This window comes from Trichomonas vaginalis, chromosome IV (assembly GCF_026262505.1).
Source record: "Trichomonas vaginalis G3 chromosome IV, whole genome shotgun sequence".
NCBI classification, from domain to species: Eukaryota; Parabasalia; order Trichomonadida; family Trichomonadidae; genus Trichomonas; species Trichomonas vaginalis.
The window spans coordinates 9091371-9118083 of NC_067206.1; the positions used below are offsets into that span (position 1 = coordinate 9091371).

At 32.3% G+C, this 26713-nt stretch overlaps 12 protein-coding genes and 2 pseudogenes across 14 annotated transcripts, besides 2 other annotated features; 4 read left to right on the forward strand and 10 right to left on the reverse strand.

Annotated features, from left to right (window-relative positions):
* Positions 1 to 10582: part of a mobile genetic element that runs on past the window's edge.
* On the forward strand, positions 4 to 308 carry TVAGG3_0056480 (P-loop containing nucleoside triphosphate hydrolases family; the record flags this gene model as incomplete). Its single annotated transcript, XM_051221224.1, has 1 exon — positions 4 to 308. A coding segment is annotated over one exon (305 nt), but the record flags the coding sequence as incomplete, so codon positions are not given.
* Positions 430 to 879, forward strand: TVAGG3_0056490 (protein of unknown function, DUF4106 family; the record flags this gene model as incomplete). Its single annotated transcript, XM_051221225.1, has 1 exon — positions 430 to 879. One exon carries the CDS (start codon positions 430 to 432, stop codon positions 877 to 879), a length of 450 nt encoding a protein of 149 aa, XP_051106211.1.
* TVAGG3_0056500 (KilA, N-terminal/APSES-type HTH, DNA-binding family) lies at positions 1385 to 2299 on the reverse strand (the record flags this gene model as incomplete). The annotated part of the gene is made up of 1 exon (XM_051221226.1): positions 1385 to 2299. The coding sequence occupies one exon, from the start codon at positions 2297 to 2299 to the stop codon at positions 1385 to 1387; it is 915 nt and encodes a 304-aa protein (XP_051106212.1).
* On the reverse strand, positions 2659 to 3273 carry TVAGG3_0056510 (organellar and viral DNA polymerase type B; the record flags this gene model as incomplete). The annotated part of the gene is made up of 1 exon (XM_051221227.1): positions 2659 to 3273. One exon carries the CDS (start codon positions 3271 to 3273, stop codon positions 2659 to 2661), a length of 615 nt encoding a protein of 204 aa, XP_051106213.1.
* TVAGG3_0056520 (organellar and viral DNA polymerase type B) lies at positions 3938 to 4733 on the reverse strand (the record flags this gene model as incomplete). The annotated part of the gene is made up of 1 exon (XM_051221228.1): positions 3938 to 4733. A coding segment is annotated over one exon (796 nt), but the record flags the coding sequence as incomplete, so codon positions are not given.
* TVAGG3_0056530 (uncharacterized protein) lies at positions 5162 to 5748 on the reverse strand (the record flags this gene model as incomplete). Its single annotated transcript, XM_051221229.1, has 1 exon — positions 5162 to 5748. A coding segment is annotated over one exon (587 nt), but the record flags the coding sequence as incomplete, so codon positions are not given.
* TVAGG3_0056540 lies at positions 7257 to 7830 on the reverse strand (annotated as a pseudogene). The gene has a single exon. A coding segment is annotated over exon 1 (574 nt).
* TVAGG3_0056550 lies at positions 8006 to 8585 on the reverse strand (annotated as a pseudogene). Its single transcript has one exon. A coding segment is annotated over exon 1 (580 nt).
* TVAGG3_0056560 (uncharacterized protein) lies at positions 8605 to 8757 on the reverse strand (the record flags this gene model as incomplete). The annotated part of the gene is made up of 1 exon (XM_051221230.1): positions 8605 to 8757. One exon carries the CDS (start codon positions 8755 to 8757, stop codon positions 8605 to 8607), a length of 153 nt encoding a protein of 50 aa, XP_051106216.1.
* A 1183-nt stretch (positions 10583 to 11765) lies between the features above and the next one.
* Positions 11766 to 12395, forward strand: TVAGG3_0056570 (uncharacterized protein; the record flags this gene model as incomplete). Its single annotated transcript, XM_051221231.1, has 1 exon — positions 11766 to 12395. A coding segment is annotated over one exon (630 nt), but the record flags the coding sequence as incomplete, so codon positions are not given.
* Positions 12396 to 12878: 483 nt separating this feature from the next.
* TVAGG3_0056580 (uncharacterized protein) lies at positions 12879 to 13241 on the reverse strand (the record flags this gene model as incomplete). Its single annotated transcript, XM_051221232.1, has 1 exon — positions 12879 to 13241. One exon carries the CDS (start codon positions 13239 to 13241, stop codon positions 12879 to 12881), a length of 363 nt encoding a protein of 120 aa, XP_051106218.1.
* A 6585-nt stretch (positions 13242 to 19826) lies between these two features.
* Positions 19827 to 26713: a mobile genetic element.
* Positions 20104 to 20418, reverse strand: TVAGG3_0056600 (protein of unknown function, DUF4107 family; the record flags this gene model as incomplete). The annotated part of the gene is made up of 1 exon (XM_051221233.1): positions 20104 to 20418. A coding segment is annotated over one exon (315 nt), but the record flags the coding sequence as incomplete, so codon positions are not given.
* Positions 21745 to 22143, forward strand: TVAGG3_0056610 (uncharacterized protein; the record flags this gene model as incomplete). Its single annotated transcript, XM_051221234.1, has 1 exon — positions 21745 to 22143. A coding segment is annotated over one exon (399 nt), but the record flags the coding sequence as incomplete, so codon positions are not given.
* On the reverse strand, positions 22595 to 22996 carry TVAGG3_0056620 (uncharacterized protein; the record flags this gene model as incomplete). Its single annotated transcript, XM_051221235.1, has 1 exon — positions 22595 to 22996. The coding sequence occupies one exon, from the start codon at positions 22994 to 22996 to the stop codon at positions 22595 to 22597; it is 402 nt and encodes a 133-aa protein (XP_051106221.1).

Below are 26713 nucleotides of genomic sequence, written 5' to 3' on the forward strand. Positions count from 1 at the left end.
AATATGTTAGAAAAAAAGTTTGCTGACATTGACAAGAAATTTGAGAATGTTTTAAACAAGAACAAGAGGAAGTTGGAAAATGCTCAGATAAAACCCATACATGACAAGTTCTTATTTGCTCAGAATGGTATAACAGGTCTAATTGCACCACCTGGGTCGGGTAAGACTTTCACTTATCTTAAAATGGCTGCACAACAACAAGAACTAGATGAGAAGAACCCATTCTATGAGTTAGTTGTTATTTGTAGTACTTCTGGTCAATTCGATCAAACCGTCAATTCGTTCAAAGATATTATAAAGAAGTCTAAGTTAGTATGTATAAAAGACTCTGAGTTGTTAGATTGGATAAAGAAGTACCAAAGAAGAGTTTTGAAGTATAATGCTATAAATGAGTATGTCAATTCGAAGTTTAAAGACCCAAATGAGGAAATGCAGAGAATATTAGAGAAGAAACACTTCAGAAACAAACAGAAAGAGATAGAATACATTTCGAAGAAATTGCAATCTTACGATTGGAAGACTTACCCTCATAGATGTCTTCTTATCTTAGATGACTTTGCTTCTCATCCTTTGTTAAAGAATAGAGAACAAGATATGTGTCGAATTCTTAAGAAGCTCAGACACTTTAACATCTCAGTCGTAATATGTGTACAGACAGCAAAGAGTTTAAGTAAGGATGTTAAAAGAATACTTACTGACATTGTACTTTTCCCCGGATTGTCCGAAGACGATTTCATGGAACTTATGAAAGAGTCCATGGCAGGTAAGTTTGACAGACATGAACTATGGGAGAAGTACAAAGTCATACAAGACCCTCATACTTCTTTCAGAATTCATATCTACGCAAACAAAGTTCAAATTGTAAAAAGTCAAGCGTAAAAAATGTAAGTGTTTTAGTCTTAGTCTGTTGTGGTGCTGGGGCTGTCGGTTCTTCTGGCTTTGGAAGACATTCAGGAAGAGGAACGTCAGTCATCCGTTTGTGTCCTGTCGGAAGGAAGAACTTTTCCTGTTGTCGGGAAATTTTTTTCCAGTTGTCGGGAAATTTTTTTCCTGTCGGATGGAAAAAATTTTCCTGTCGGATGGAAAAAAGTTCTCAATTTTCGAAAATTTGAATGGTTTACGGACGAACAACAGGAAAATTTTTTCCAGTTGGAAGGAAGGACTTGGAATGTCGGAAGGAAGGACTTGGAATGTCGGATGGAAGGACTCGGAATGTCGGATGGAAGGACTTGGAATGTCGGATGGAAGAACTTGGAATGTCGGAAGGAAGGACTCGGAATGCCAGAAGGAAGGACTCGGAATGCCAGAAGGATTTGACAAGACAATTTACCTTATAGAGCTACCTGAGTCATCTGAAGTCAAGCTTGAAAAATAAAGAGTTCATTTACTCTGCTTGTTTGAAGTTGTCAAAATACTCTGTTATTTTTTCCTTTAACAATGGCAAATCTTCTTTGAAGGTAAGTATTGTACAACCTTTAATATCATAGTGTGTTTGAGGTAAAGTATCTTGAACTATTTGTTTAACTTGTTCATTCGGGGTCATTGAAATCGGTAAGTTTTCGCGATAGAACCAATTTCTGTCAGATTTGTAAATCTTAGCAAGGTCGTAAAAGCTTTTGTTGTTTCTTCTGACTAAATGCAACATAACCATATCTCTGTCTTCTTCATTTTCCATCTCTTCAGTATAAATCATATACTTATAGTTCTTTTCCTTTCCTTTTGGTACCGAACGTGGTATTCTTTTCTGTATGTTTTTGTCTTTTGCTTCAAGCTTGTTTTCCATCTCTTCACGTTCTTGTCTATGAATTTCGTCAAGAAGTCTGTAAATATACCAAGCATAACGAGGTGAAGCCCACATTGCAACAGCATTTACAAGAAGTCTATGTACATACCAACCTCTCAAACCATTTGGCAATTTTTCACGATTTTCATAGAGTTTTGGCGACTGGGGTTTTTTCCCTACTCGCTGTTCTTCACTGTTTTCATGAGTTTTAGGCAAGGCCGACTTTTTCCCTACTCGCTGTTCTTCACGATTTTCATGAGTTTTGGCGACTACGGAAAAATCCGTAGTCGAATTTTCAGCTTCATTTAATAGTTCAATAGTGCTTTGGTTCCTAAACCAGTCTTGTGGTTTCTTAGTATCTGGAGCAAAACATGCTGTCAAAATACTTTGCATTTGGTACATGTCATCTTTGACTGAACGAATGAGACGGAGTTGTTTGTTAAACTGTATGTACTCGTATTCTTCATTTATAGCTTCATGAACGATAGCAGTTGTTGTGTTCTCTGTTGTTGACATATCTGTCTTTACATACAAAATAAAAAAATAAATAAAAATAAAACTAACTTTATTTTTTCTGTCTTAAGGAAACTCACGATTTTCATGTGTTTTAGGCAAGGCCGGTAAAAGTCGGTCTAGAGAAATTTCACTGTTTTCATAGAGTTTTAGGCGACTGGGTTTTCTTACCTACTCGCTGTTCTTCACTGTTTTTCATACGGAATCTCTATCCTCGGTTTTTCGAGGGTAGCAATCTTATGCCATTTTACTCAGATTTTTGTGCTGAATTCAGCAAAAATAATGTTTAGGTGAAGAGGTGACATCTCACCCGTTTTCTCACCTGTTTTTTTCACAAGCGTTTTACATGGTAAACGTTATTTTTACATGTATTTTTCAGCAACTTCGTCAAATAATTTTATAGCTTTATCTATCTCATCTACTTCAAACGTTTCTTTTCCTTTCGTGGGAGCACCATACATTTTCTCAAACTTTTCAAGTAGTTCTGTTTCAGCAGCTCTCATATCATTAACAAACACAACCTTAACTCTATTGACTATACTGTCATATCTTTGAGTTATATTAAATGTTCTTCCTATCTTATATCTCTTTGTATTGAAGTCCTTTGGTTTCTGAACGATGTAAAGTAAGCCTTCACTGCAACGTTCCGTATCGAATGAACCATATGTTATGAAATTATATCCAACAACTGGGTCAATCCAGAACAAAACTACTGGTATAAGACTTTTGTCAATGAGATATGCTCTTGTTCCATAGAATCTTACCGATATCATAAGCTCAGGATTTTTTGTCAAAATTTTCTGAGTAGAAGCATTTTTAACCCAGTCGTGGGATGTTTTCTTTTCAGATAGTGTTAAAATGTCTGACAAAGAATATTTTTTGTATTTCTTTGAGTATCTTACGTTTAAATCACCTATTCTAACTATTTTGGTCTCATTGTCTATCTTTCTAACTGTTTCAAACTCAATGTTTAACATTTTCTGTTCTTACATACAAAATAAAAAAATAAAAAAAATAAAACTAACTTTTTTTTCTATCTTAAGGAAATTCATGATTTTCATACGGAATCTCTATCCTCGGTTTTTCGAGGGTAGCAATCTTATGAGGAAATTCATGAAATTTGGTCATTTTTCAGCAAAAATAATGTTTATGTTAGAATGTTAGATCTAACCTGTTTTCTAACCTCTTTTCTAACATGGTCTAAAACACACAAAACTCATGAAATTTCATACGGAATTCAGCAAAAATAATGTTTATGTTAGAATGTTAGATCTAACCTCTTTTCTAACCTCTTTTCTAACATGGTCTAAAACACACAAAACTCATGAAATTTCATACGGAATTCAGCAAAAATAATGTTTATGTTAGAATGTTAGATCTAACCTCTTTTCTAACCTCTTTTCTAACATGGTCTAAAACACACAAAACTCATGAAATTTCATACGGAATTCAGCAAAAATAATGTTTATGTTAGAAGGTTGGATCTAACCTCTTTTCTAACCTCTTTTCTACCCCAGTTATTTTATAAGCGTTTTACATGGTAAACGTTATGAATTCGTGAGACTTTAAACAGTTTTGTAGCTTCGATTTCCTCTGTCAGTACATCGAATGTTTTAACTATGCCGAAAGTCTCTTTATATTTCTTCTTGACATCAGATAGAAGGAAATCTTCTGCTGTTGGATAGTTTTTGTTCAGAAATTCTAACATGTTCATTTTATCTTCTGCTGGTTTCTCTACTTCTTTCTTTAAATCTGCATAGTCGTTTCTCATTCTTTCTATCTCTTTGACGGAGTAGTTATATTTCCTCATTGCTGCCTTACATTTTGAACATTGCGGGTTCATTTTAGCATTGTACATTGAAACCTTACCTGCAAGTACAACTAAAGCGTCAATGGTTTTCTTTAACTCAAAACATGCAGGTTTTATCTGTTCGTTCCATACTTTACCTCTTCTATCTTTATCTCTTATCTGCCATACACATTCAGCAACTAACGAAACAAAGTTGTCGTAGGTCTTAAACTCCCCAGATTTATATATGTCAGAGATGTTCTTATATACCATATCGCAGTCTTTGTCCATAACCTTATGGTTGCAATGAAATCCTAGAAACTCATAGTTTACCTTACGAATGAACTTCTTTATTTCTACTGAGTCGGTTGTTTTTACTTCTATTTCGTCAAATTCGGGAATAGTGAGTTTTTGTTGTTGGATTTCAGGAAGTTTGGGTAGATGGTCGATGAGGTCCTGCATGTCGTAAAGATACTGTTCATTTGTTTCATCTTTCGCACTACAGTCTAAATCTCCTTGGAGAAGTTCCTGCTTTATCTTCTGGATTTCTGTTTCGAAAGTATATGAAGAAGGAATGAAGCTTTTCATCTCTACCAACATTGAAGTTGGATTCATGACTAAAGAGTTTGGTGCTGTTGTTGCTAACATGTTCTTACAATAAAAATAAAAAATATTTTTTTAAAAAAACTAACTTTATTTTTTATGTTTTTTGTGAAAGTGTCAAAACTCATGAATTTCATGAGTTTTCTACGATGTTAGAAAACGTGTTAGAAAACGTGTTAGATCTAACATTCTAACATAAAATATATTTTTTGGTCGTTTACACTCATTACGAAGAAGAAGTCTTAACAAAACATTTACGATGAAGAAGTTTCGACAAAACATTTACGATGAAATTCATGAAAATTCATGAAAATTCAAGAGGTTAGAAAAGAGGTTAGAAAAGAGGTTAGATCTAACCTTCTACCCTAAATTATATTTTTGCCGAAAAAAATGGTTCATTTACTCACAATATTTTTGTACAAAGACCCCAAACTTTTAACTTCTTTTCTGCAGCTTCTAATGCTATCTTAGCGAGTTCATATTCTCTAAATTCTCTCTTTAAATCTTCTTGTTCCCATTGGTCGAGTTCGTATGGCGAGTCTCTATAACCAGAACATATCTCACGTTCATGTTCTATTTGTTTTTCATGCATTTTTCTAACTTCTTCTTCGAACAAAGGTTTTGCATTCTCTACTGTATCTTCGAGTTCTTCTTCATCTAACTTCTCATGAACTTTCTTGTCTATGGAGTCCATAATTTTTCCAACTGCTATACAATATTTTGGAGAAGCCCACATTGCAATATAGTTTACAAGTCTTGGGTCTACATACGTTCCTCTAACCTGTTTGATTTCATCAGGAATTCCTGCATGAACTTTGTATAAAAAGCAACCGCCGGAATTCCGGCGGTTGGTATATTCTTCACAAAATGCCGTATAATACTCTTCCCAGGACTTATTTTCCAACAACTTTCTAAAGTCTTTCCTAAACTGCTGACACATATTTGTTACATTTATATAACCATCCTTGTCTCTACGTAAGACTTCAATACCGTTGTAAGTGCCTTTTGTGAATGTTTCGCCATTAGATTTGTTCGTGAACGTTTTTGCTTCGACTGTCATTTCAGTACGTACAATAAAAATAAAAAATATTTTTGAGTGGCTTAACCGTCGGACATCCGTTTGTGGCTTAACCGTCGGACCACAACGATAAAAATCTCGACAAAACATATACGATGAAGAAGTCTTGACAAAACATTTACGAAGAAGTCTTGACAAAAAATATACGATGAAATCTATTTCCTGTGTTGTTGTCAAAATGTCATGTTGTCACACTTTTTCAGAGAAGTTAAAATGACCGAGTGACATGGTGACACCTTCAGTAAACATCTCATTTTAACTCACTTTTTTTCTATCTTAAGGAAATTCATGAAAATTCACCTGTTGAACTTTGTATAAAAAGCAACCCGCGGAATTCCGCGGGTTGGTATATTCTTCACAAAATGCTTGTTTTGAGGTCGAGCCACTTTTGGCTCCACCGTATTCTTTCAACCAAAAACTCATTTTTGTCGAATTCAGCACAAAATTCATGACAAATTCATGAAAATTCATGAAAATTCATGAAAATTCATGACAAATTCATGACAAATTCAAGAGGGTAGAAAACAGGTTAGAAAACGGGTTAGATATACCCTTCTACCCTAAAAGTATTTTTCAATACTTTTTCAGCACTTTTCCGTAGTTATATATGAAAGACAATTCGAGATAAAAGTCATAGTACAATGGAATAATATGTTGCACACCGTTTGTTGTGAACCAAACTTGAAAGTCAGAGAAACTGTTACTAGGTGGTTCGTAGAATTTAGAAGCAAAGTCATAAAAGTCCTTACCAATACAAAGAAAACTATTGTTGCTTGAACTGAAACTTGCATGACACATAACATTTTGAGGGTCGAACACGTTTCTATAAACTGTCAAATCTGCTGGTGGAAGTATAAATTTAAAAGGACCGTCAGGTGGTAATGGTTCGTTCTGGTTTAGTAACCGAAGAAATTGTGCCCAAGAACGTTTGTCTACTTGCCAAAATAAAAACTGTGTATCTCTTGGAGGGTTAATTTCAATCTTTTGAAATGAAACGGTGGAGTTCATCTTATCGTATTCTAGTTTCAGATAGTATGTTCCGTTTAGTAAAGAGTCGTATTTTTCTTGAAATTCCCAATAGTATTTGTTTATTTGAGTTTGAAAGTCATTTAGAGTTTTCTCAAGACTTTCGTCTGAACGAACCGTAAAGATTCTCATTTCGTCAAATTTGTCTATTAGACCATCATCACCTTTATACTGACCATGAAAATCTACTGCGAACATAAATGCGTTAGTTCTATTTGAAAACAAAACTCTTCTAAATCCTATTGCCTTTGCTTCTGAAGGACTTTGAAGCCAACGAATTGGATAATCAAACCTGTAAGCTCCGGATGAAATTTCTTCATCTGAAATAGTCCTACCAGCATTTGTAAAGATATAGTCTAACGGTTTTGTATCTGCTACTTTTGTTCTTTGTTTTTCAACCTGAAACATTTAATATATGTAAAAATATATTGTTTTAAAATGGTATGCCATTTCATATTTCTCATCTAACAAACATGTTGTCTGACTGCTTGACGGTTAGGTTGGTACCATTCGAACTTGACACTTGCAATTCCTTCAATTGCATTCAAAATGTCTGAGTCGGAGTCAACCATTTGTTCTCTCTTTGTAGTCTTGAAAGCGTCAAGAAGTTTTGCGGCTGTTGTGACATTGCCATTTGCATAGTATATATGACCGTCCAAATCTGTTATGGTTAGTCTGAGATTGTATCCTTTCTTATTTCCGTCTTGTATGGCAGCAAGTACACCCATGAAGCCTTCTTTGTTCTTTCCTTCGTCAAAGTTTACTGTAAAGGTTCGACCAGATGTAATTTGACTTCTAACTTCACGATACTTCTCATATGCATATCTTGTTCTTTCCATGGGAGCATGTGCGTCTTCACCTTTTCCTTTTTTCCTTCTCAAAGGATGCAATTGTTCGTCATGTTTCCAGTAGAATCTGGCAAAGCCGTCGTGTCCTTCAACTTGAGGTTCACTAACATGAAAGGCATGTCATAAGACGTTCTTCTTCTAACCTCTCTAATCTGTTTGGATAATTGGCACGTGCTGTTTCCAAATCCATTTCGTAGCGAAGACCAGACAATTTGTCATAGACTTTTATGGGTCTTCCCTTCCTATATTTAAACTTCTTCGAAACTCTCCAACCATATCTTTCTAACTCTGCTTTTATTCTAGCAGACCTTCTGTCCATTCTATATGGGGGCATTTTATAAAAATAAAAAAATATGTTTTTTTCTTTACTTTACATAACCGCCTGCTGCCATAAGTCTTTGACGCCAACCCATACCAGCTAATGAAGGTTGACTTGTTTAGTTTGAAACTAAACTTTGTTTTTGGTTTATCTTCAGTTTTTGGCTTCTTCTTCTATTGGTTTTTCGTCACTTTTCGGTTCCTCTGACTTTACCTCACTTGCAGGTATGGTTGTGTCGTCAACATCTTCGTAAATATCATATGCCATCTGTCTTTGTTTTCCTTTCAACTTTTTGTGTTTGTTGTAAAGTTTAGAATATTTCGACTCTAAGTCAATGAGATGTTCTATAATGAACTGTTGTCAGTGAAGTAAACTTTTCCATCTGTTGTCTCGAAAGCTCCTTCAGACTTCAATATTTTATTTGTGAGAGTCTGTTTCTTTTTTGAGATACTAGCCGTTCCATTTCTATGAAAAGTGACTTTATAGTTAGGGTTTGTATTTCCAGACCTGGCACTTTCTATTATTGAATTTTTCTCTTCATCTGTAAGTTCTTTGACAGGTTTTGACAATGGTTCTGAACTTTTTGTTTGTGGTGTCAAATCTACCGTTTCAACTTCTTCGGTCATTTCATCTCAGTAAAAAATTTTAGTTTGGTTTGTTTTCAACTGGTTGTTGTTGTTTTTTAAGTCGGTCTAAAACTTCCTGAGGTATAGGAAGAACTTGACAAACACGTTGTGTAACTGCTGGAAGTCGACAAATCCATCTTGAACCCATTTGTCTCAATGCTGTATTGTTCATTTCATCTCAGTAAAAAATTTACATTCCCCACGTTTGAGGCGGTTGAGGTTGGTTGTTGTTTACCCACTGTTGTGCATGGTTATATCCTCTGTTAAAGAATCTTTCACCTTGGTCCATATAGTGTCCTGCTTGGTTATAGTAGTCATTTGCTTTGTTATATAGTTTCCTGCTTGTCTTCCTACATTGTCCATCCATCCTTGAACTTTTCCTCTTGTTTCAGGATTTGGAATAAGATTTGTTGCATCTCGTGCTACATCCCAACCTTTCTGTACAGTTTGTATAATAGGTTGTGCTTTCTCTTTAAGTATACCTAATGTACTCAAAATCTTCCTTCCAACTCCAAATACACCTCTGGCTATTTTCCCACTGCGGGCAAAAATCTGGATGCAACTCCTGCTAATGCGCCAAATAAACCCATTTCTTATAGGTTAAAAAATGACGAATCCAAACAAGGACCCCTATGTTTCTAAAGCGACAAAGAAAGCACTCATGTAAAAATCTTTAGTTCAACACCAAATGCTTGGTTTATGGATATCTTGGAAAACATTCCGAGGTATAGAGAAGATGGACCACCATACTGGCTAATATTTGTCGGTCAAAACACAAGATACTGTGAAGCCATACCATTACAGTCCAAAAATATTTTAGATATCTTAGCAGCTTTGACAATATTCGTTGACAAATACCATCCAACAAAACTGACATCTGACTGTGAAAGTTCTTTCAAATCAGATGATATTAAAAACTATCTGCGTTCAAAAAATGTAAACCAATATTTCATTGTCGACCAAAACCATTCTGCTCTTGGTGTCATTGACAGTTGTATAAAAATCTTAAGAGACTTAAACCAACCACAAGGTGGTGAAGCAAATGAAATGTCATATGACGACAAATATAGACACTTCTCCATGGCAAAGATGAGACAAGTTTTAAATATTTACAATAGCCGTAAACAAAAAGGTTTGGGAAACCATTCCCCCGAAGAAATGAAAAACAACCCTGACTTAGAGAAAGACTATATATTTAATAATTTAGTCAAAAGAGACAAACAAGAAAGAATGCCGGGCTTCAAACTTCAGAAAGGGTGACAAAGTAAAAATAGAAATACCTAAACGCGACCCATATGAAAATACTATTGACTATGACAACAATGGGAACCGACAGGTACTCACATTCGTGTTCGTAAAAATAGAAGAAAGTATACAAGAGAATATTATGAAGTTTTAGGCAAACATGGCAAAATGTACAGACTGCAAGCAGAAGATAAAACTACTATTGTCAGACCTCGTTTCAAACTTGTCAAAGTTCAAGGTGGTATACTTTCAAAGACAGTTCCTAACAAATATAAGACAACTCCTGACGAATATGCTAAAGAAGTTGAAAATGACGACTAAGCAATTCTATACCATGCGTAAACTGTCATGTAAGGTGGCATGTAGTCTTTACTTTGTCCCGTTGTTTGTGTATATCCTGAAACGAAATGTGTATGGTTTCCTTCTCCCTGAGTGTCATCCCAGTAACAATTTATAGCAAACTTAACGTCGTCTTTAACATCATATCCTTTACCTTTTGTCATTCCTGTCCAATCCCAATATCTATGCTTATGCCAACCTGCTTGAGATGTACTTAAATCTATGTAGTGACTGTGCGCAGGTAAATTTTCACCTGAAATCGTTTTACTTCCACCTGTTTCCTTTGAAGAGTTTGCACAATACAAAAACCTGTCGACTATTTGTTCCCATGCACCAACACCAAACATTACTTGAGGACCTCTTGCTTCCATAGATGTATAAATAGAACCTACTGGGTTCATTAAATCAAACATATGAGATAATATAGGATTGTCTCTTTTGAACTTAAAATATAGTGTAACTATTTCTGGTTTCTTCTGGTTTGTGTCAGAATATTTTTTATAATATAATCTTATGTTTTCGGGGTAGGTAAAATCTTGACTATAATATTTATTTTTGTCATCTATATAATAATATACTATTCTCGTTTTTTTCTATTGCATTATATCTTTTATATCTATAATATTCTAAATATAATGTTTGCTTTTTTGGGTCTACACGTGCGTCAACACCATAGTCATAATAATATGGTGCTGGAGCTGGGTTAGGCAATGTCATATCTGCCATTTCATAAACTCTTAAATATTTCTTTTGTTCGTCTCCATATAAGTTTAAGTAGTAGTTGTTGTCTAATGGAACTTTAACTTGTGTACCATCATTCTTTATATAGCCTACATACATTTCATTGTTATTTTTCGGAATGAGTTTATACCGTATACCATTTTTTAAGGAGTGTACAAACTCCCATCTAAAATATTTGTTTTCTTCATTGACAGAAAAGTCACCAACAATAGTTTCAATATTTTTCGTTGTTCCTATCAAACTTTGGTATATTTCATTGACATATGTTTTATCTGCTTTCTTTTCAAGGCTAACGTTTAAGTCTGTTATTTCAGAAGATGTATGTGTATGTCCAACGTCACTTTTACTGTTTAAGGTTTCTTGTAAGTCTGTTATTTCAGATATAGAATGTGTATGAGTCTTTTTAGAATATTCGTTTTCAGCTCTTGTCACTTCACTTGACATTTTATTGTCAACATATGTTTTGTCTGCTAGTTCAGGATGAGTATGTTCTTTTGTTGCATAAGCATTGTTAGCTCTTTCTTCTTCTTTTGCTATTGCATCGTCTACATATTCTTTGTCAGCTTTGTTGTCAACATCTGCTTTCAAAAGAAGTTCATCTATAGGTTTCTCGTTTAAAGTTCTTTTTGTTGGATTTATACAGACAGTATGGTTCTTATTGTCTTGAAACAGAAACTCATCTGTCATTGGGTTTAATGTCAGTTTTAAGTTTCCTTCTTTCAATGACTCAGATATCTTAGAATAGTTTGAAAAGTTTGTTGTGTTCTTATTTAGAGCTTGCAAAATGAGTTGTCGGTTGTGTTGTATTTCTCTCATAGACGCTGTTTCTTTCGACATTTTTATTCTAGATAAAATATGCTTCCAATAGAAAAAGAAAATTCTAGAGTTGCTACAACTAAACCATTAGATGAACTTTTTACTAATGTCGGTCAAAAGTTTGAGACAGATACCGTAAAGCATGAAGGCTATCGTTTTGACTACCCATTAAGATGGTTAAGAGACCCATCCGTCACAAAAGCTATTGGCTTTCGTAGAATGAAGTTCATTTCAGAAGCCATACATGGTTTCCCATTTACGGTCGGTTTTGAAGTTCGATACTATAACAAAGAAAAACGTATGTATGAGAAATTTGAACAGGGAAAACTTTTACAAGTTAGTTTGCTTGTAAACTTAGAAACAACTCTTCAAGCTTTTCAAGAAAAAATAAACGATATCTATATTGAATATGCAAACCAGTATAACATTGACGAAGGAGAATACCATCTCGATATTATTTATGACAGGAAAAATGCAACTGTTAAAATCAATAGAATAGAAGACCTTGGAGAAGACGTTTATATTTCTACAAAATATAACAACTTGGCATGGTATAGATTTTTGAGGATGTTAAATCAGCCTGCAGAATATCCAGTACACCCGGACTTTTATGAAGTCGAAAACCCTAATGGAACATATGAAAATGTTTTCGACTCAGATGCTATTATAGTTCATGCTTCATTTTCTGGTGCACAAAACTCTTTTTTATGCTTGGCAAATGACTTTTACGAAAAACCTACAAAGCTATATGAACCGCCGAGTGGAAGTATTTCAGACTTTCAAGTATGGTTTACAACAGATGGAAGAAAGAGAATAGTTCCATTATACCATGCGTTTTACTTAGAACTTAGTCTCATATACAACTACTATCGAACGGTAAAAATATAATTTTTAATACGGTTGAGGTGTTGGATTTGGTTGCCAACTTGACTGTGGTGCAGGTTCAGGCTGTTGTATAACAGGAGCTTGCTCTTCTGGTTCAGGGTCTTTAGGTATAATACCAACAAACTGACCTACCCTTTTACCAATATTTTTGACACCGTTCCAAATTCCTCTTCCGACAGATTTTATTCCATTCCATATACCTCTTCCAACATTTCGAAAGAAGTTTCCTATTCTTCCAAAGAAACCCATTTTACTATATGTAAAAATCTAATGTCCACCTAGTCTCTTACGTTTCCTGTTGAGTTCCATAGCATTCTTTAACTGGAGCTCATACATTCTGTTTCTCCTCTGGTAGAAAACATATTCTGGGTCAACTCCTGTGTTCGCGTCATCTGCATAAAGTTGTTTATATCCCACCTCAGGGTTTGTATAAAACTCTTTCCATCTCATATTTGCATACCATGGTGGCAAACCTAACGCAGCGTCATTTGACATGGCAGTTTGCATTTGTACATCTGTTGGCACTTGACCATAGTTTGCCATTGCAGTTTGTATTCTAACTTCATTTGGAATATTCTCTGGGTTTGGTTGTCCAGGTTGCTGTGCATTCGCTAAGTTCTGTGCGTCCATTTAATATTAGATAAAAATATCTCTTACGAGTACATATACTGAACATTTGCAGGCATTGGTTCATCTTCATATTCTCTGTACTTTTCTGCCACGTCAAAGAAATAAATGACACAATGGAAAAAACCTAAAACAAGTAGTCCTATTTCAAACCACATTTACTTACTAATAAAATTTCTTTGTTATGACACTTTCTCCGGTTTATAGGACCTCTCTCATATTCTATCTTGTCATATATAAACTCATAGTCATGTATGTCCTCTAACCATCTCATAACGGTTTCCAAACCACTTTTATCGGATGTAAAGTAAAAGCATGGATGGTTATGTAAAACGTCTAAAGTTTCTAAAGAGTCTCTCAAAGTCCAGTCTACTTGGTATTGAAAATCCCATGTGTTATAGAACGGCGGGTCCACTATAAAGAAAACATTTTCCTTGTCTTTATATTTTTCATACAACTCTGTCCAATGACATCTCACAAACTCTATACCCTCAATATATTTTTCTATGTCCTCTTTGAAAACATTTGTATAGTTAAGATATAAAACTTTTGACATAAGTGTTTCAATGTCATGAACTCTTATAGAACCACTATATAATAGTCTAGCAGATATACTATCCCAGTCTATATATTCTGCTTTTTTCAAAACCTCTCTCACAATATTTTTCTTATCTAATGGTATACGTTCCATCTTACCTATAGGTATCTTTTCTTTTAACTCTTTCAATATATTGTTTGTGTCTGGTATATGTTTGAGACGGTCCATATAGTTGTCGAAGTCATTGCATATAATCTTTGAGTCTGGGAATATTGTATGGCACAAATGGGATATATAGAAACTTCCACCGAACAAATCTACAAATGTTAGACCATTCGGTAGTTTCTTAAGTTCTCTCAATATAATATCTTTACATTTACTCTTATTTCCAAAGAACGGTAACGGTGGTTTTGTAAAATTCATTTATATATAATAATAAAAATGTTTTTTTCCTGAAAAGTGACAGAAAAGTGACAAAACATTTACGATGAAATCATGACAAAACATTTACGAAGAAATCATGAGTTTTCTACCCTCTTGAATTTTCATGAAATTTACACCAAAAATATATTTTAGGTGAAGAGGTGAGATTTCACCTCTTTTTTCACCTCTTTTTTCACCTCATGAATTTTCATGAATTTCTTCGTAAAGACTTTGTTAAGACTTCTTCATCTAATTTCTCATGAACTTTCTTGTCTATGTTTTGTCAAGATTTCATCGTAAAGACTTTGTTGAGATTTCTTCGTAAATGACCCTAGTAGTATATTTTTGGTGTAAATTTCATGAAAATTCAAGAGGGTGAAAAATTAGGTGAAAAAACAGGTGAAATCTACCTCTTCACCTAAACATTATTTTTGGTGTAAATTTCATGAAAATTCAAGAGGGTGAAAAATTAGGTGAAAAAACAGGTGAAATCTCACCTCTTCACCTAAACATTATTTTTGGTGTAAAATTCTGAGTAAAATGACAGATGGAACACATACTTTTTCAGTAAGTACATATGGGGTAGAAAAGAGGGTAGAAAACGGGGTAGATATACCCTTCTACCCTAAAATATATTTTTGTCTGATTTACGCTCATTACGATGAAGTCTTGACAAAGTCTTTACGATGAAATCTTGACAAAGTCTTTACGATGAAGTTTTGACAAAGTCTTTACGATGAAATCTTGACAAAGTCTTTACGATGAAGTTTTGACAAAGTCTTTACGATGAAATCTTGACAAAGTCTTTACGATGAAATCTTGACAAAGTCTTTACGATGAAATCTTGACAAAGTCTTTACGATGAAATTCATGAAAATTCAAGAGGTGAAAAATGAGGTGAAAAAACAGGTGAAATCTCACCTCTTCACCTAAAATATATTTTTATTGAATTCTGTATAATATTCTGAGTAATATGACAGATGTTTATATAACACTTTCTCCGGTTTATAGGACCTCTCTCATATTCTATCTTGTCATATCAAAACTCATAGTCATGTTTGTCCTCTAAGACTTCATTTATACTAAACATCTTCAGGGCTAGAAGGCACGAAGTGCCTGGAAGCCCCACTACCTTTTTTTTTTTTTTTTTTTTTTTTTTTATATTAAAAATATATTCGGTTAATGATATTATCTTATAATTTGTAAATAAATCTAGTAATAAAATAACTTTAATAGTTGGTGTCACTTTTTCGAAAATTCTGGTTTTTTCGCATATAATATAATTTTATGTCATAAAGTTTACAAATTTTAGATGGACCACAGTGAGAATGTGAGTGGTTAATTTAAAGGTGGTCTGATAAAGATATCGAAGCTTACTCAACACAGCATGAAGCAGTTTCTAATACACAATCTTACTAGTGGTGTTTCGGTCGCCAGCGCTCTCATAGGGGTGCTGATTTCAAAAACCACTACTTCAAATTATTCAACAATACTCAATGCAGCATGAAGCAGCTACTACTGCTGTATCTTACTGGTAGTGTTTTGGTCGTTGGCTCTTGCACAGTCTCTCAGATTTTCAAATTTTTTTTTCAACACTATCTGAAAAAACCAGAATTTTCGAAAAAGTGACACCAACTATTAAAGTTATTTTATTACTAGATTTATTTACAAATTATAAGATAATATCATTAACCGAATATATTTTTAATATAAATAAAAAACTTTTTTTATACAAAAAATTACAATCAATCGATAAATATTATAAAACATTTATTCCAAAAAGATTAAGTAATAGGTGGGATCCTGCATAAAATATAATTTTATGTCATAAAGTTTACAAATTTTAGATGGACCACAGTGAGAATGTGAGTGGTTAATTTAAAGGTGGTCTGATAAAGATATCGAAGCTTACTCAACACAGCATGAAGCAGTTTCTAATACACAATCTTACTAGTGGTGTTTCGGTCGCCAGCGCTCTCATAGGGGTGCTGATTTCAAAAACCACTACTTCAAATTATTCAACAATACTCAATGCAGCATGAAGCAGCTACTACTGCTGTATCTTACTGGTAGTGTTTTGGTCGTTGGCTCTTGCACAGTCTCTCAGATTTTCAATTTTTTTTTCAACACTATCTTGTTTCGCTCTCAGAAAGCTATCCTACAAAGACATCGAAGCTTACTCAACACAGCATGAAGCAGTTTCTAATACACAATCTTACTAGTTGTGTTTCGGTCGCCAGCGCTCTCATAGGGGTGCACCGAAATTCAATTGTTAATGATATCAATTCACAAATTGGAATCGAAGATCAGTATGAAATTTAAAATATAAATAAATTTAATTATATTATTTTAATTTTTTTAAATAAATATACATATATAAATATATACATATATAAATATATACATATATAAATATATACATATATAAATATATACATATATAAATATATACATATATAAATATATACATATATAAATATATACATATATAATATATACATATATAAATATATACATATATAAATATATACATATATAAATATATACATATATAAATATATACATATATACATATATAAATATATACATATATAAATATATACATATATAAATATATACATAATAAATATATACATATATAAATATATACATATATAAATATATACATATATAAATATATACATATATAAATATATACATATATAAATATATACATATATAAATATATACATATATAAATATATACATATATAAATATATACATATATAAATATACATATATAAATATATACATATATAAATATATACATATATAAATATATACATATATAAATATATACATATATAAATATATACATATATAAATATATACATATATAAATATACATATATAAATATATAAATAACAAAATACAATCAAAAAATAGTGTTTGGAAATTTAAGGTTAAGTGTCACTTTTTCGTAAATTCTACCACACTCCTGTATCTTACTGGTAGTGTTTTGGTCGTTGGCTCTTGCACAGTCTCTCAGATTTTCAAATTTTTTTTTCAACACTATCTTGTTTCGCTCTCAGAAAGCTATCCTACAAAGACATCGAAGCTTACTCAACACAGCATGAAGCAGTTTCTAATACACAATCTTACTAGTGGTGTTTCGGTCGCCAGCGCTCTCAAGGTTAGTCCTTCCACCAAGAAATTGTGAAATTCCCGAAATATCAAATTATGATAAACAAAAGACAGAAATACAATCAAAAATACAACATCTTTCAAACTTATTGAAAAAAGGAGAGATGTATCTTTTACCTTTATTGAAAGAGTTGAATACATTGGTTACTTCATTTGAAACAATGACAAGTATAAGACAGAATGCAATCATCTTTTGGTCCAGTCATGGCGTTGAAGGTGATTTAATGACAGAAGTACTGGAGTATATTGATAAAATCTGCAGTGAAAATTCATTATACGAAGTTATTGATAATTGGAATTCAATTGTTAATGATATCATTCACAAATTGGAATCGAAGATCAGTATGAAATTTAAAATATAAATAAATTTTAATTATATTATTTTTAATTTTTTTAAATAAATATACATATATACAATATATACATATATACATATATACATATATACATATATACATATATACATATATACATATATACATATATACATATATACATATATACATATATACATATATACATATATACATATATACATATATACATATATACATATATACATATATACATATATACATATATACATATATACATATATACATATATACATATATACATATATACATATATACATATATACATATATACATATATACATATATACATATATACATATATACATATATACATATATACATATATACATATACATAATATACATATATTATATATATATACATATATACATATATACATATATACATATATACATATATACATATATACATATATACATATATACATATATACATATATACATATATACATATATACATATATACATATATACATATATACATATATACATATATACATATATACATATATACATATATACATATATACATATATACATATATACATATATACATATATACATATATACATATATACATATATACATATATACATATATACATATATACATATATACATATATACATATATACATATATACATATATACATATATACATATATACATATATACATATATACATATATACATATATACATATATACATATATACATATATACATATATACATATATACATATATACATATATACATATATACATATATACATATATACATATATACATATATACATATATACATATATACATATATACATATATACATATATACATATATACATATATACATATATACATATATACATATATACATATATACATATATACATATATACATATATACATATATACATATATACATATATACATATATACATATATACATATATACATATATACATATATACATATATACATACATACATATATACATATATACATATATACATATATACATATATACATATATACATATATACATATATACATATATACATATATACATATATACATATATACATATACATATATACATATATACATATATACATATATACATATATACATATATACATATATACATATATACATATATAGAGTGTGGTAGAATTTACGAAAAAGTGACACTTAACCTTAAATTTCCAAACACTATTTTTTGATTGTATTTTGTTATTTATATATTTATATATATGTATATTTATATATATGTATATTTATATATATGTATATTTATATATGTATATATTTATATATGTATATATTTATATATGTATATATTTATATATGTATATATGTATATATTTATATATGTATATATTTATATATGTATATATGTATATATTTATATATGTATATATGTATATATTTATATATGTATATATTTATATATGTATATATTTATATATGTATATATTTATATATGTATATATTTATATATGTATATATTTATATATGTATATATTTATATATGAATAAATAATACATCAAACTAGTTTTAGAGTTGATAGTAAGAAGCGAAGAACACTACCAGTAAGATACAGCAGTAGTAGCTGCTTCATGCTGCATTGAGTATTGTTGAATAATTTGAAGTAGTGGTTTTTGAAATCAGTTAGTATGGGTTAGTTGGGTACGGAGGCACTGCGCACCTACTTACCCATGATATGTGAATTTGACACTTTACAAAACCGCGAACGTATATTTTACAACACAAACACAAACACTAACTTAACCTTAAATATTTACAAAACCACCACCCACTTCACTTCACTAACGAACTCACTAATGTAAAAATAAACGTTCTCACTATCGTTCTCACTAACGACTTCACTAATGTTCTCATAAATTTTCCTCAATATCTTCATCATCAGTGTTAACCCTATTGTAGTCATACTTGAAGCCATAAACTTTCTCTAACTTCTTAACGTACAATTTACATAACTTACCTTCGTCATCGTATGGTTTAATAAATATAACTATTTCTATCTTTATACACAGTCAATGAAAAGTCAACTGGTCTCGGATGTATTTGAAAGAACATGTTATGCTCAGGAAGGAAGAATAAATGTTTAAATGTATGTTTGTTATACTGTGGAATTCGAATGAGTTGCTTTTGTTCTGTCATTTACATCCAAATAAAAATTTTCAGTAAAATAAAAAATAAACTTAAAAATTAATGATATCACCACCCTCACACGTATGAAAACATAGCGCAAAAATAAATTTAGGTGAAGTGGTGAGATCTCACCTGTTTTTTCACCTCTTTTTTCACCCGTTGAATTCATTACTTTATAACTCTCTTCCTTGGTTTCTTTTTAGTTGCTTTCTTCACGTCTGTCTCCAACTTGACTGTCTTTCTTCTTCGTCCGTAATGATACCAATTACTTCCACCAGTCAATGGGTCAAATGGTCTTTCGTAAGGGTTTCCATACATTCCATAGGGACCATACGGAAGAACTACTGGTGGAGGAAGAGTTCCATCGACTCTATTTAAATGCATTGTTTCACCTTTCATCTGGTCATTAAAGTCTTTTGCGTGTTTTGCAAACTCATCGTCCTTTCCTAAAGCATTTTCTGACTCAGTCGCAACCAAATTGGATGCTTTATTTATGAGTCCTATTTTATTTAATCTTAACTTCTTTGCAACCCAGCCTCCAATCTTTCCTTTATTTGCATCTAATGTCTTCGAAACTCTTCCTCCACTCATTTTATTTACTGCGTCATAAGCTCCAAGTGCTTTTGCTCCAAATGCTAATGCTTTTTGTTCCCATTGCGCCTAAAGCTGCCCAAGCTACCATTTACACCATATTAAAATCATCTCTCTTCAAATTATTATCTCATAAAAGTTCTCGTTACTGGAGAAAGTCAATGAAACATAAACATTCTCATTCATAAACTTCTTTCTTATATTCATCTATTCGCTTCAAAATGTCTGAACAATTGCTAACATCTTCTACAACAGTTATTTCATCATGAATGACCTTCAAGAACAAGCTCATTTAATATGCTATTAAATTCATCTCAATAATGAGTCCATCCTTTCCATCTTTAGGTAGCACAACATCTTTCATTGAAGAAGGTTCGACAAGTCTTATGTTAAACTTACTGACAAAGTTTGTTATACTATAATGCTTCGGTGGCGAATACATGTAGTTTGAAAGACATAATATAGATTCTTCAGCAAATTCACTATACTGGATTTTATAACAATGTTCTCACGAGACCAAATACCACCAATTGACAATCTTGTAAGCAATCCTGCTGAACCTTCAACTGTAAACGTCGATGGTAACATTCCACGAAGTCATCTATTGACATCTTTGAGTCACTGAATTTAAATATTTCTTTAAGCAATCGTCATTATCTAACCATGCAATAGCTTTGAAGTTTTCATTCGAATATACATCTGCTTCATTAAATGTAAAACCTGACTTCTTTGCAGAGATGACTTTAAAATCTATTGAGTTTGTTTCAAAATTATATGCTATGCTAACTTCTGAAGGTAATGGATGTCCTTCCGCAGTCAGTGTTCTCTCACTACCGTTTGAAGCTTGTGTTAAAAACTTTCATGTCATCTCTCTGTGTCTAGGTTCACATACACAGCAACAGGAAAACTATCTTGCTTCTTTGTTTCATCATTATACCTCAAAACATTAAAGTTCTTCAATAATATTGTTCTTCCTGCTGGAATACTTCGAACCTGTCTGATTTCAATAGCTTTCTCACCTCCTACATACTTACCCAGTGCCTTGGATATTCATAAGTATACTGACTTTCTTGAATTTTGGTAGGTTTCATCATAACGTGTTCATAGTATATCTTTATACTCTTGTCAGTTAGACTCGGTTCTATGTTCTGAATATTTCTGACTTGCATTTTTAATGGAGATAAAATGAAGCATTTAATACATGACGTAGATGAAGACATGAATGAAACTACAGACAAACTTAACTCTTCTCTCATTCTTCCTTTCAGTAAGGACTATGAGTTCTGTTCAAATGGCGTTTATTTCTATTGTGGAAAGATGGGTTCAGGTAAGACATTTAATTTAATTCGTCATATACTCATAACAGAACGTTTAGGAAATGACTCATATTATGACCAAATCATTATATCAGCAACTTCAGACTCTATGGACTCAACAGCGAAAACATTTATGTCAAAAGTTCAAGCCTCTGTCGTTAAAGTTCCAGACAGTGAACTCATTGAATTTCTTCAACGTTACATTCGACGTAAGAGGAAATATTATGCCATCGTTGAATTTATACAGTCAGGAATGCAAAAGACTTCTGAGGAGATGGAAAGAATTATTGACAAACACCACTTACGTCAGTACTCAGGAGTTTACGATATGAAACGACTGACAAACTACATTCTATCAAAACTTTCAAAATACCCCTTCAAAAAATATCCTTCAAACACTCTGCTCGTTTGCGACGACTTCGCTGGTAAAGTTTAGTGTCAAAACCAGACTCACCATTAGCTAATATCATTACTAAAGTCAGACATTACCACTTAACTGTAGCAATACTTATGCAAACATGGAGGTTTTTAGCTTTAAACATAAAACGTCTCATAACTGACTTCGTTATCTTTCAAGGTTTCTCACGTTATGATATTGAACTCATTTGGAAACAGTCAGGTATAACATACCTTTTGAAGAAATTTGGGAAGCATATAAGTCTCTCATCTCTCCTCGTTCATACCTTGAGATTCATATCATGACTAATACCATTAAAGTCAAAAATATTCCATGGGAACGACCAACATTGTTTTTAAAGTTTAACCTTCAATTGACTGATGGTAAACAAATTCCATGCATCTCTGTCGCCATTTCTGTTAATATTTTTGCTGTCATTCATATCATCCACTTCTCCATCCGTTAGCTTTTGAGGATATGCGTTAGAATAGCTGTTCTTAAATGAAGGCTTTTCACCTTTGAGAGCATAAACTCTATAACTTTCTGCATACTTTATGTTTGAACCTCCTGAGCCATCATTGACATAAATTTTTATAGGCTTCCACCCTTTGTTCATGTTCCTGCTTCTTCCCTTAGCTCTTTTGTTCAGTAGTTCTACATCTTTATACACAGCTCCTGTCTCAGTGAATTCAACAATATTTTCATTCGTTAGCTTTACATTCAAACCCTTGTCGAGTATATTGTTCATTTCATACATATAAAAGTTTTTATTCTATATGAAATGAGAAGCAAATCCATCTTAGCTGGTGCCGTTAATGTTCCAATTGAACCAACATCAAATGTTGACTCACGAACGACAAACAATATTGTCATAAAGAAACTATAGTTCAGAGTGTTTGAAAGAAAAAGAACCAGAACTGAAATCCGTGAATTTAAACTCAGCTTCAAACGCTAACGCTACATCAGATGTTAAGTTAGAGTATCACCACTGACCAAGTTCTTTCAAGAGAAGCCAACGACAAACCCTTACACAAATGTTCAAACAAATCCTTCAGAAACGTAGACCATATTACCTTCTTCAGTTATACCAAACAATTTTCTCAAAGACGATAAGAAGCTTTTGACAATCTTATAAGCAAGAACCAAATAATTCTAACAAAGGAGGACCTTGAAAATGTTATATCACGAATAACAGGGAAACAATGTGTCATTGACTATCTCGACCCTGAAATCGAATGCTGTGGTCAAACGCCACCATTCATGAAAATAGGTAACATCCGCATCATTGAAACACCAGGAACTACAGGAGTTGAGTTTAAGTATAAATATTCGAATGAATATACAAAACTTTCAACAGAATATAAATTTGTTTGAAATATGTTTTAGTAAATTAAAGCAATTTGTAATATCTATCCAAAACTTCTTCAACAGTATCGAACTCATCTTCATAATGCAAACCTAATCTTATTGACTTGGTGCAGTTTTCACTAACACAATATAGCGCTTTGCGCTCGGGCCTTTGACGCCTTTTTCTGTTCTCTTGACTGACATAACTAATTCATTTGTTTCATCAAACAGCAAAACCAAAGTTCATGACCTAATACATAACATTCATACTTTATATTTTTAGCTCTGAGTTCTCTTGTAAGCTGTTGCATTTAATATTTTCTAAAAAGTCAACTTCAACAGTCATTCGCACTGGTGCCTTCAGTTCTACAGGCTCGCCTTGAAAGTCAACAAGTCTGAATTGCATGTCTTTCAAATTATGAGGACTATGCGAATCCATTTACCTAAATGAGTTGCTATGACAGGAACGTTTGGAATGAACATTGAATTGACTGCATAACAGAAAGACTTATATTCTATCTGAACCTTTACTATTAACTCCTGAAATGCCTGTGACATTAGCTATTTTAGACTCAATGTACAAACAATTACCATAACATACGTATGGAACAGATTTCATCTCAATCGTTTTGTCAACACTTTTCAAAGGAAATGTCATATGGTATGCACCCAGAAGCAATTGAACTCTATGACTCATTCGTGTTATCTTAAACTCCTTTGCATAACTGAACTTCAAAACTCCTGCAATAAGTTTAACATTCATTAAGTTTTCTTCGTTATCCTTGTTTATTGTAGTATTTATGAGAGCATTTAACACTCCAGCTAATGTTTCCATCTTATATTCTACATTATTGTGAAATCTTATTTCGTGCTTCTTTCCATCTATTTCAAACTCCATGAAATCTGTTTCATCTGTTATGACAAAAGTTGCGATAGTATTGAAGTCAACAACTCTGAAAGCAAGTGCTTCATTCTGAAGACCTAAGTTTGTTTGTAGCTTTACTATTCCGTATTCGTTTGGGTCTGTACTTTGCAAATAGAACAACATTTTATTCTCATTAAAATATGACTATTGCTGCATATGCGTATGAAACAAATGAAGCAAGAAGAGCACATGAACTAGTAAACGAAAACTCAACTTTAACCATTGAAGGCAATGATTTAGTCATTGACGATGGAAAAACTAAAAAAGTCATTGATTTCGATACTTTTAACACTTATGACCCATTCATTACAACAAGCAAGGTTCCTATCATAAATGATGGAACGGTGCAATATATAAATTCTACAGTAGATGCCTCATTAGTGAAAGTACTGAATGTTCTCATTGAATTGTTAAAGAGCTTTCGATTTGACGACAACATTAAATGCTTAAAGAATTTAGTCATGAATGAGAAACAAATTCTTGGCGTTGCTGGTAGCAGTAATGATGTACACCTTATGACATTAGAATATTATAACGAACATAAAGATGAACTGAAAGGAGAGAAGGGTGACACCGGACCTCAAGGACCACAAGGAATACAAGGAATACAAGGAATACAAGGACCTCAAGGCGAAAACGGTTTGGATGGAAAGGATGGAAAGGATGGAAAAACTGCTAAATCATGGATATGGGACCTTATAAATACTGGTTTAACAGCTGCTTCATATGGAGTTCTTCAATACCAAATCGGAAAGATATGGGCAGTACTTGGTGAAAGTTTTAAATGACGTTAAAAATGCTTTGAACTTCATTTCAAATGGTTCGGATACTATTAAAACTTTATCTGGTTGGATGCAAGAAACAAGGAGTCAAATAGATACTGTAAGACGTATAGCAAACAATGCACGTACGGGATTGGATACTTTACGACAAGCACAAAATACACTAAAGGAAGCAAATGATATTCTTGGCTCAGTATCAGACATGCATGAAGATTGGCTTAAAGGTATTGACAAATCTTTAAAAAATCACAGTCAGTCTATTGCTGACTACAAGAAAAGTATAGATTTTTTACATAGTGCTATGACGTACATGATGGAAGCATAAGGAACTTACTTAATGCTAACAATAACTTACCAGGAACTATTAAAGCATTTATAAAGTCCTTTGTAAAACCGGTGCTCTAACATTTAGGTCTTTGAGAGCAAGAGCATTGAAGTCAAGAGATGCAGAAACTCCAACAGAAGGAACTGAAACAACAGAAACTCCAGAAGAACCACCAAAACCAACAGCTAATGAAATATTGTTCGAATATTTTCCAAGGTACTCTGTTCTCATTGCATACATTCAAGAAATACTTAAGAAAGCAGACTTGACTTTAGGAGATGATGAAAGTTCTGTATATCTTTCGTTCCAGTTTCAAATAGCAGAACTTTTGAGACAGATATGCTTAATGTATGACAACATCTCTGATTTCACAAGATATGATGACGACCATGACCCGAACACGGTGAAGAAGAAGTTTTACAAACATCCATTAAGACAGGAAAGGTTTTAACACAAAGTCTCATTATTGACACCAAAGATGGCGAAGTGGACGTTCTTCAAGAGCTGAAGAAAAATACTTCTTCGGGAGGTGGTGGTAGGCATGAACTTGAAATAAATGAGATAGAAGAGAAATTAGCCGAAAAAGCAGATAAAGAACATAAACACAATATCTCCGATATAAATGAACTTCAAGCTACATTAAATAGTAAAGCGGACAAAAATGAACTTGACGCAATGAACAAAGTTTTGAAATCTCATAAACACAATATCTCCGATATAAATGAACTTCAAGCTACATTAAATAGTAAAGCGGACAAGAACCATGTTCATTATATAACTTCAGACGAACAGATTATAACGGACTACCATGGATATTTAACACGAAGTGATGAAGCGAAGACAAAAAATGTTAATGAAAGAAGATATAAATACATTCGTGCTAAAGGTTATGACATAAGCTGTACTGTACAGTATGATGTAGCTAAAGCACCAGAAGCATTTGGTTATACCGGTGAAATTTATGCCTCTACTTTCAATGTTAACGGTTGTATTAGTTGAACCAAGATTTACTTTGAGAGTTAAGGCAAAAATAACGTTTGAAGATGCTATTAAAAGTAAAGCTGACAAAAGTTGAACTCAAGCAATGAACAAAGT